General features: G+C 36.1%; 1 protein-coding gene across 1 annotated transcript in view; it reads left to right on the plus strand.

Annotated features, from left to right (window-relative positions):
- Positions 1-3,382: 3,382 nt before the first annotated feature.
- LOC105046274 (uncharacterized) overlaps positions 3,383-11,633 on the plus strand; it is a 10,010-nt gene continuing 1,759 nt past the window's right edge. Inside the window, 5 exon segments of the mRNA XM_029266167.2 lie at positions 3,383-3,682; positions 5,151-5,241; positions 5,355-5,744; positions 8,530-8,684; positions 8,686-8,865. Of these exon segments, the coding sequence (XP_029122000.1) occupies positions 3,599-3,682; positions 5,151-5,241; positions 5,355-5,744; positions 8,530-8,684; positions 8,686-8,865 (900 nt within the window). The 5' untranslated portion in view covers positions 3,383-3,598.

Genomic DNA, 11,633 nt, shown 5'->3' on the forward strand with positions numbered 1-11,633 from the left:
AGAAGTGACGTGATGCTAGTAGTTATCTTTGAAGTTCTCATCACCTTATTGACAACTTAAGAATAATACTGAAGGAATGCTTCAACGGCACTCCCTTCCAAGCTACGTGGCGCTGCTGGAAGATTGAAAGGCTGTTCCTCTTAGCTGGAAGTCTGCTACAGCTCCATTTTGCTGGAAATGTGGCTGCTGTGGTGGGGGAGCTGGGCCGCTACTTGGTGTGCAAAGTTGGGTGGAATGTGCAGCAGATTGACTTGAGGCTGGCTTACTTTGCTCGTCTGCCTTAGGATTCTTCATTTCATTCTCCTGGTGCGGCTGTTCCTTTCCCCATCTGTTAGTTTCTAGTTTAATCTTCTATGCTTTCTTATATTGTCCATGCATTAGCTGTTTTCCTGTTTGCTCTTCTCAGTTTTTTGTATCTCCCTGTACATCCTTTGTAAATATTGTTCTACTAAGTTTCTAATCAAATTTTGGGTGGCCTTCGCAGCCCTTTCAATCAAAATAAATAAATAAATAAATAAAAGAAAATTAAAACCCTATATGGTGACAGTCTTAAAGACAATCTATGTAGCTGCGGAGAATGCTCTTTCAATGCTGTCATTTTCACTGCCTCTAGAAGACCCAGCAAATTTAAGGTCCTGAAATATTCAAGAGAATCAAGATAGACCATGCTTACCTCATTAGTTAACTGCTAATAATATTAATCAAACTACTACTAGACAAATCTCTTTATCAATTTAGGTCCATATTAATTGATCTAGGTTGAAGTTTCTATGGTTATCAATTTGTTGTTAATTGTTATCTTTTGTGGGATGAATATATGAAAAGTCCGTTAACCTCCATATTCTTCAAACCAAAACTCTACATGATAGAAGTCTTAGTTCAGCTGTCCATGAATATTCACCTACAACCAAGGCAGCTCCAAAAGCCCATGAAAGTGTGCCAAGAAAGAAAGTGATATCTGCGTCACTTGGTATTCTCCAAAAAGATATGTGCGTCGGTTAGACACAAACTATAAACCAGATACAAAATGCCAAAATATGACCGTTTGACATACATACATTTGGTGGATGTTTTCTCAGGCTATCCATTATTAGAAACTCTGTCAATTTGATTTCATAAGAATCTAAACAAATAATAGGCTGCAAAGAACTTACATTAAGCATTCAATCATGGACAATAGATCAGAATCAAATTTATCGAATGGTACCTGCAAGGTAGCCGAGATATTTTTCAGAAAATAATTGCAGGCATCAAATTAAAAAACCAGCACCTTCAACCCCATAAAACAAAGTATTATATGACATATAAATTCAAGGCATCAAAATTGAGAGTCTACATTTGTTTCATTGCTCGAAATCCACCATGTGAGACTTCAACCCATGATGCTTTACGCATGTATGATCAGATAAGCAACAACATTCATAGTCAATGTTGTTACACCAAAAAGGAGACAACAACAAAATATGAATGTTGTTACATCAAAGGATAACATTCATAGCCAATGATAATATTTCCCATCTATTCAAGGTTGATATATGAATCTGACAACATCATTTGTACTCGTTCCAACAGAAGTCTTTTTTTTTTTTCTTTTGGTAACAAGGCACAGATACACTGCTGCATTAAGAAGATAATAGTAGCAGTTACAACATTTCTCAAACAGAACCAAAGACAACAAACTCACTAACCCATAAAAACAGAGAGAACTAAAGAGAATTCAAAAATATTGAAAACATAATCTTTGAAAAGCTTTTATCAAAAAAAAAAAAAAAAAAAAAAATCTTCTGAAAGACCGGCCCCCCTCCAGATACCAGATGAAATATTATTGGAGCTACGGCAATGGAAACCGCTTGGGGTGCTGCCAATAAGTGCAAGCCCATGAATATTCCAAGTTGTGGGGATTAACTGGAGGAGGATCAGAGGGAACTCACCTCTCCTGTATTGGAACAGAGGATTAAGAACTAAGACATCGGCTAGTTATACAATCTACCGCATTGACCCCATGGCTGGGTCCCGTGGTTACTCTCAACCTTATCCAGAGGAGAGTGAGTAAACTATTGATTAAATTTAAAACCACGACCAGAAGTTGCAGGAGGAATAAAACCACTGACATCTTGGCAAATTAGAAAGATGCAACCGCACAGGTTCCTTCATTTGAAGGAGATGCATTCGCCACTGAGGTGGCATTCCAGAACGGGCTTTTATTTCTAACGGCATGATCAGAATTCGAATCATTGACAGATACCGGACTGCAATTAAATATCAGGATGTGAATGGCTGTCGAACGAAGCATATCCTGACGGCTCGAAAATGACATTTGGTTCGTTGGCCCTCGATGGTACAAGAATGACGTACTTATCCGTTAAGCTTGCTCATATGGTGAGGAGGGAACCGTCTATTCATCCAAACTCGGCCTCAAATTAAATATTCTCTGATGAAGTTTGGAGCTCTATAGTCATGTTCAGAGAAGATAGATGCGTCGGATCATCTCCCTCTCACTCCCATTTTATTTTACCAAAAAAAAAAAAGATGCATTTTATTTTTCTGTATCATGATCATCCAAGCCTCAACCCATAACTTCGAAGGACCATACCAGCCCATTGAATGGGAAGCATGGCTTATCTTATTTGGCAAGATTTTGGGTTTATTCCGATGAGAGCTGCAAGCGAGTCAAGCTCGATGAACAATTTAGGTTAAACCATTTTTTATGGGTAGTAGATTGGATTAGATTTTATATATATATATATATATATATATATATATATATATATATATATATATATATATATATATATATTTGTCGATAAATTTAACTTTTAGGTTAAATTCGGCCAAGAATCTTGCACATATGATGAGAAATACAGACATATTACTCATTTAATCATACTGTAAGTATACCATGTAGAAAAATAACAAAACAAAGATAGTACCAATAACATCTCTCTCCATAAAATTGGTTGACAACCATAAACAAGACATGATCCATACAAATTAATGATCAGGCCTTAAAAATTACTAATGAAGTAAAGTTATGCTTTAAATTTAAAAATCGATGCGAAATCCTGTTGTGTACTGGTTTCAGATTTTGTCCAAATTTGTTTGTATCTATGTTAAGGTAGTGAGTCAATGTTCGTCACATGTTTTATTTTTATTTTATATTTTTTTTTGATGTAAATATTTTTAATACAACCCTAATTCAAACAACTTCAGTAAATTAGGAGAGGATCAATCCAATCCAATTGCAGCCTTAGATTAATAAATTATTTTTTCAATTATTTATATTTATTTTTTTATTTATTATGTTTTATTTTTTTATAATAATATTTTAATTTTTTTAAAAGCAACATAACATTTTTGAAGTTGGACGGGACGTCTGAACTAGTTCAGGTTACCAAATCTCCGTCGTGCGCAGTCTCTCTCTCACTCCGGGGGACGCCAAAACCCAAAACACTTTGACTTCTCGAGTTCCTGTCCGATTCCATATTTTCCCCGCTAAACCCAAATGGGTTGGCCTCAGATTCCCCAAAGCGCGCTGGCTCCGAGCTGCTAAGCCGGTAGATTTTGGCCTCAAGGAGGAGAAGAGTAGGGGAAAAAGTACATGGCTGTTGCTGTGGGGCCTTCGGCCTCCTTCGCCTCGCCTTCCATCTGTTCCTGTTCTGCTTCCTTTCACAAGAATCTAAAGGCAAGCTGCTTCTTCTTGTTTCTTTGTTTTATTTGCTTTTTTTTTTTTGTTGATATATAAAGCTGCCTCGAATCTGATAATAGATTTATTCTCGACCTTTTCTTTGATTTGATGAACTAGAAAAGTATCGTGCGGTGCGACAGAAAAAAGAGGGAATAGGGACAAGGAGGAGGAAGTGAAGGATTGGAGAAATAACAAGAAGAAAAGAAGAAGATTCAAATAAAGAAAAGAAAATAGAAAAGAATTTTTAGACAAAAAGAGAAGAAGCTGATAAAGAACGAGGAAGAAGGGAAGCAGGCCCAGGAACTTTCTTTCTATCTTTCTTTCACTAATAACATGTAGACAAATTCCAAAACCTCAATAGCTGGCGGCAAGTCCCGTTTATTAGATTTAAAACCCGGTTGCGGACTTCATCAAAAAAAAAAAAAAACCTAATTGCCGTCTGAAATCCTCTAGAACTCCTAGCCAGGAAAAAAGCGACCGACTAATAGAAGCCACTACAAGGACTAGTCATCCATCGACAGGATTAAACAAAAGCTACCTAAAGACGGAACCAAATTATGTGACTGTCCCAAAATAAGTTATATTAAGCTCCATTAGTTGGCCTTTTTTTTTTCCTCCTACCAAAAAAACCGGCTTAAACTAAAAACCAAGCTCTTGATAACTCTGACAATGAAATGAGTTGTGATTTTGGGAATTATTCACCATGCTGGAGCAATCAATTCAAATTTACTGGATTTTGTTGATTGGTGAAGGATCATAGGGTCAATCCTTTACTAGTCTTGAAATCAGACTTGAACTGAATCAATAAACAAGTACAAATCTTCCGATTTAGAAAGAAAGGTATTTCTGGAAAGCTAAGGAGCTGTTAGACACTGCAGCTTTTCCTTTTTTTTTTTTTTTTTGTCTCTACAAGTTAGTGAAATCCCTCATGGAGCTTGATGTGGAAGACAACTTTCACACCAAACCTACCTCTCTGCTTTCGCTCATTTCTGAAAGCAACGATGCTTTGCTTCCAAAGCCTATAAAGTTTTTGACCAAACAATTTGGAAAAGCAGAAGGGTTTCATCATGAGGGTGTCTTGTCTAGTAAATTTTCTTCATCTGAAAACAAAAACAGAAAAGTAGAAAGCAAAACCAAGTGGCTCCTGAGATATAAGTTTGTGGTCTCTAAATTGGTGTTGTCCATGCTGTTTCAGGCTTTTAAACATTTTGCATAAGATTACAGTTTTGAAGTGACTAGAAGATCCTGACTACTAAAAAGGCCTATGTTTTGGAGTTGTTTTCCTTTTAATCTAATTATTTGCATCTTTGACCAATATCTATATGAAAATAGCTGCCAGTGCTTTGCATTATTTTGCTCATTTTGTTCCTATACATTGTGTTTGTTGCTAGTTATCACAATTATATAAAATTGTGCTCAAGTTGTCCACTGTTCTTCTATAACCTCTGCTCTTTCTCAATTGAAGGAACATTTCTTTTTTGACGTCCTTCAGTTGGCATCATGTAGATATTCTGACGGGAAAGAATATGGGATGCTGAAGCTAAGTAACGTTGAAGGTGTCATTCTTAATCTGTCATGTTTTGTAAGATTTTTGAAAATTTTGCATTTACAACTTTCTATAGTTTTGACAAGTATTTTTGTGTCTGTGCAATTTATGTGGGAAAATCAGGCCAGATTGTACAAAAATCTGCTAAGTCAAGGAAAGGGTTTCTAGTAAGGCAATCGATGTTTTCTGCTACTTCTGAGGGACAACCATTGTTCACTAAGCTCAATTTGTTTACTTCAGAGTCAGAAGTGTTGCAGTTTGTTTCCAAAGATGACTCTTTAAGAAGCAATCCATCTCAGCTTACTGAAAGAACTGCAGGAAAACCAGGGTTTGCCTCTTTCCTTGGTTTTCCTTACCAAAGCAAGGAAGGAACTTTTGGATCTAGTCCAAGCAAGGAAACATCCAAATTTTTCTGGTTTATTGGTCCAACTGTCTTGGTAGCCTTCTGGATTTTTCTGTCACTTTACTTACGGAAAATACTTTCTACCATATTTGAGGCCTCTCTACTAACAGGTACTATACTTAAGTGGTTTTTCTGTTATAGTTTTTTTTTTTTAAATATGTTGATGTTGCAGTTATATTTATTTGCTTTTAAAACAGATAAGTTTTACACATCATTTGGTTTCTTGCTTGGTATGTGTATCTCCATTTTGACTTTTTTAACAAATAAATATGTGCTGTTTTTTGCCAAGGAAACAGATGACTGTGATGTTAGCTGATGAAATCATAGGAATCTATATATTTTGTGAAATGAGTTTGGGATATTTGATCCAACAAGGTCACAGATGATTTGACAAAAACTGTGGTGAGATTATATTGAGGTGAACCAAGTGACAGACATAGCCTATAACTAGGTGATTGCCTAGGCATGAAAATTGCCTAGGCAATTTAGTATAGATACTATTTAATTATGTGTTGGTACATTTACTTTATTTAATACCATATTCTGTACTAACATTCTGACATGCTTTATATCATTCATAGTGAATTTTTTCTATAAATACTCAACAACAATGAAGAACAATTTTTGATATATATTTTTTAGTTTGGAAATCTATATTAGCATACATGGCAAAGATTGAGCTTCTTTCTTCATCCAACCAGCTCGCGGTTGGAGTTTAGGTCTGGTATTTTAAAAAGAATTTTGGTATGTTTTTGTGAAATGAGATTTAGCAAAGTATATCCCAAGGATAACAAGATGTAAAAGATATACATAGTGACACTACATTCAGACATCGACATATAAAGGTACATGCATGTATGCATGCATAGATCTATATGCATTTACATGGTTATGTTTATAATCAAGGTTTACAATCTTGGTACTAGACCTGATACTGGTAGCCAACCACTAAACCCCATACTGAGTGCCATTATAACATGTATCGTGGTACAAATGCTTGGTATGGTGGGTATATCGAGTCTAAATTTCCTGTCTATATGGTACTGTATGCATTGTAATGGGTGGTATGGTCCAGTTCAACGAACCATTGTATACAATAACATTCACAAGCATGCGTAATAGTATGAGAGTGCCTACTAGAAAATTGTCATTGAGGTTAGTGCCCAAAAACCTAGGTAGCTCCAGCATCATAGGTGATGGTCACCTAGGTGTTCTATGCCTCTCTGTTGACTAGGCAGTCGCCTAGGAGCCGAAGTGACTGTTAACTGTGTCACTAACATGGATGTCTAGAATAGATTATTTCGGTCTAATCTATCTAATAGCTTTATCTTGTTGAACCACTACAAAAAAAAAAAAGTGTTCTCAAGAACCACTGTGAAAAAAATGTGTTCTTAAGCTAAAATTATCTCACGGATCTTATGTTACAGTCCTTAAAAATGCCGACGAAAATGAACAATTTGTGAGGGCTTCAAGGCCTCACTGATAAACAGGGGCCTAGAGGATGGGATAGACTTAGGTTGATGGGGTTTGCAAAGCCGAATACCAGCGAAGGTATTGCAAATTTGCCAAGCCTGCCCAAATATTAGGGCTGGGCATAAGTTGGCCCTCCCCAAGCTGCATCTCTAGATCCTTTTTGGCTGAATCCTCATATCCTAAGATTCAACATTGATTTTTACTCCTTGAGGCACTTCTACCCGATACATGTACCTGAATTCTGATGTAACATAGATCATAGATCCTTGAGAAAAGTGATAAATTGCTAATAAAAGTGGCCGGGATACAGGTCTCATAAACTTGAATTTGACACCATGACAAGAAACTTAATGTGTAAGAACCCATACCCACCTCAATGAGATAATTAAGTTTGAGTAGGCTCAGTTTGATTTATGCGCTCATCAACCATGTGCTTGCACATATTACTCTGTTCTATGGCATATTGAACCATAGCTTAAAGTTGATATATACCAATTTCAGACAGTACATGGAACTGCATACTCAAGTCGTCATGGCAACCATGCAGAATGACATGTATCAACATTGTAAAACATGGAACAGCAATTAATATTTATATAAAGTTCTGAAAGGGGCTCAAACTGTGGTCAATTAATGCAGCCTCTCATATTACATCAATGTAATTGGTTGGCTATCAGTTGTGAAATTTCACGAGAAAACATGGATGGTCCTGACATCCAAGTCATGTGTTTGAAATATTATTTGCAAAAAGGCAGGAATCAAATAGGTTTATTGTGTGTGCTGTAAACCTGCCCATCATTAGGTGGACATCTTTCTTCTAATCATTTCTGTGGAGTTACAAGTGTGATTGAAATGTGACTTATTTACCCCTGCTTTTAGTATTACGAGCCTGCAGTCTGAGGACAAGAACTGAAAAATTCTCTTTAGTTTTTTGCTTTCTATCATTAGTCACCTTAGACCATGAACACCATGACTCCATTTTGGGTGAACCAAAGTTTTGTGACTTTTGTCTTTTCTTTTGGGCTGAGCTTGTCTTCTTGTATTAGTCAAGCCAAACTTCTATTGCATCATGAAGTATGCCACCCTACTAGAAAGTTTATCCAGAGACTTGATGTGCTCCACCATGATTCCATCTCAATTGTCCTTTTGCTTTTACCTTCTCCAGCTTCATGCAACTTCAGATTTCTGGCTTCTAGGTTATATATGCTAACACTTCAACTTAATGTGAATAATCATCAATAAGGTTGAGTTTTTCCTGTTGCTATTGACTATTGTTACATGATACATCTCTTCCTGTAAATGTGGCTTGGAAAAAAAATTACTTGGTGTATGTAACTTAATTATGTGAATTTTTGCATGCTTATGCTGATTGACTTATCAAGCTATATATCATATTAAACCTTGTTCGTTCTTCATGTGCAGATTTTCTTATATTGTTCTTTACAGAAGCTCTTTTCTATTGTGGAGTTGCAATTTTTGTTCTGCTAGTGGATCTTGTCTGGAGACCTGTGCAGACACCTAGAAATAATTATTGGTTAAAAACCCAGTATGGTTCTCGCGTCTCATCTGTTGCAACTTTTGGTACTGAGCCTGATAATTCCTCTTGTAACAATGGGCATGGTTTGGCCATGTACTGGGCCAGCCGCTTCAACTACTCTGGCACCATATCTGGTAGGACTTATTGTACAGTTCGTGTTTGAGCGGTGTGCGTGTTATCAAAAGTCACCTGCTTGGCCAGTCATGCCTGTTGTCTTTCAGGTTAGCACTTTGTAACTCAAGTAGGTATTGATATGATAATGATCCTGACGTTGTAAGGTATATCAGTTGAGAAGGTGGTTGATGAAACTTGCTACCTGAGAAAATATGGGTTAAGATGTAAAATCTTTATTCCTCCTTATTTAATTATTTATTTCCATATTTTTTTGGTGTGGAGATACTGAAAACTATAGGTTTGAAATGTTCTCAATTTTAATTTGATCATATTGAATTTGTTGGAAAAAACAAATGGGCAACACTATACCCATGGAAATTAATTGAATTTTAATGAGACTGCAAACTAGATCAGGTGGGGCTATGGGGCTTGGGACTTTGTTTATATTGCCTGATTGAGCTTGACACGTCTTGATCTGAACTTGCTGATGGACCACCATAGCAATATAATCTTTAGTCAAGAGAGGAGGAGGGGGAAAGGAGTGTTGATGGTGCTGCTAAAGCTTAAAAATGTTGAATGTTGTAATGGGAATAGAAGATGTTGGAATTTATCTGGCAATATGATCATTTAGGTGGATTAGGGTCTCTTTATAACAAGGGCTTTTGATGTTACTATTGTCAGCAATATGACAATTGAGGTTGTCTTCTATGTAAAGAGGGTCAGGAAAAGCTTTTCATTTTCCTCTTCTGATTGATGATTAATTTGTCAGCTGTGTCTTTTTGCCTTCATTGTGAGTTGAGGGTGTTCAGTGGCAACTGGCAATGACCACATGGATGTAATGAAGAGTTCTATTGTAGGAAACCATATTGCACGTGTGCATGAAATTACGCATGCATGGCATATGTACTTATAAGTTCGGAATCACTCCTTTGTATATCTAACTATTTTGTGTTGTCTCTTTTGCACTACGGTGACTGATCTTAATTACTCCATTATTGTTTATGCTTTTAATTAAAGCAACAAAATTTGGCAGCAAATTCTCATCCTAGATTTGAGGATAGTTTTGAATCTCATGTCCCCCAACCCCCTCCTTTTTTTTGACGTTTTCTTATTGTACAATATATTCTTTTCATGGTTTGAAGATTTTCTGAAACTCTGAGACAAAAATAAATGCATTTTAATTATGGTTGGAGGTGATTCAAAAATATGGTAGCTTTCAGACTTCCATTCAAAACTGATTTACAATGCCAAATTTTATTGTGCATGTAGATTGGTTCGCTGAATTTTGTTATTCAATTCTTTGTATGATAAGTGTTTTTTTCTAGATTATTTGTGAGCTTCTAGAAGACTTAAAAGCAATATGACATCAAGTTTTAAAGTTTTATAAAAGAAATTTTTTTGACAAAGGTTTAGAATTCTTGAGCTCGGGTTTCATGGACGACTAAATTGTGTCATCAAACAAGACAAGGACATGATACGGTGAAAAATTATGTTAGAATTTTACCATTTTTGTAAACAGTATGCTAGAAAATTGCTGTCTAAGTTATTTTGACTTAATTTTTCTTGAATTGTAAGGCTTTTCCTTAATTTTAGTTGACTTGTTGGGTTTTTTTCCTTCATGCTTTAAGCTACAATTAACCAAATTGGAGTAAAACCACTAAAACAATTTGCAGAAATTGATACTCGATTGGTCCATAGCAAAATCAAAACAGGGTTTTCAAACCTTGTTTTTGGGTGAGGTATTGCATGCCATTCATCTTGTTAGTTATGTGGTATATATTGCTTCATGGAAAATGATAAGTACAATTAATTATTTTTGGTTGTAACCTATTAATTTCAAGGGATTCAAGGAACCTTGTATTGAAAATTCTTCATCCAATTGCATGAAATGTTTAAATTTTAAAAATAGTGATAATATGGACCTAGTTGATTTGGTCTATAAAATGGTACAATCTGTTGTTCTTGTTGTTGTTATTTTAATTTGCTTGATGCTAGCTAGCTTGTTGATGAAGAAGGGGAAGACTAAGAGATAGAAAGGATACATTTTCATTAAGCTCAAACCATTGAGAGTTATCTCACTGATGTTGGACCAACTCAGTGGAATAGATGTAGACCTATTGAACTCTTGACTATGCTGTCAACCTCTAAAATTCTCTATGTGCACGCGCACATGCATGCGTGCATGTGTGTGGGTGCATTTTTCCAGTCTAGACAATTTTTAGAAATAAAAGAATTAACGTTTTAAATCCCATAGGACAGGACTGTCCTGATTTTCTCATGGAATGGGACATGCCACTATCCCGCCCCATCTCAATACTTGAGACAGGGGACGTCCCAAGACATTCCACCTGGGACACTGGGACAATGGCGGGATGGTCCTGTCTCGACATATGGGATGGTACCCCGTCCCGGTGTCCTGCGGGACATTCCGTTGGTACCTAAATTCTTGAGAAGGATCTGACATATGGGATGGTAGGCATGAGAGCTAATCTTATCTTGGTTACAACTACATACATCAAATCTCATGTGACTAGGGAATGATGACCCAGATTTCATATACTTAGAAAGAAAGAGTGAAGGCACTACTTGATATAGGAGACTGCATGCATCTCTTAGATATATTATATGCTAAAGAACCAAACTGAAGTGCACAGTTCAAGAATATCTCTTACAGTTGCTTTTCAAAATTTTAGATGGGAGGGTGGGTGGTACTTGCCAACCATGTTTTACACTGGTATCTAATTAAATTTGAGAAACAAAAAGTTTGAGATTAGTCAATAACATCATGGAATATGATTTCAATAATGTCACTATGATTGAAAACTGCATTTGGGGTTAGTAATATCCAAAAATCAGGAATTATATCTAATAATCT

The sequence above is a fragment of the Elaeis guineensis genome, chromosome 2 (genome assembly GCF_000442705.2).
Source record: "Elaeis guineensis isolate ETL-2024a chromosome 2, EG11, whole genome shotgun sequence".
NCBI classification, from domain to species: domain Eukaryota; kingdom Viridiplantae; phylum Streptophyta; class Magnoliopsida; order Arecales; family Arecaceae; genus Elaeis; species Elaeis guineensis.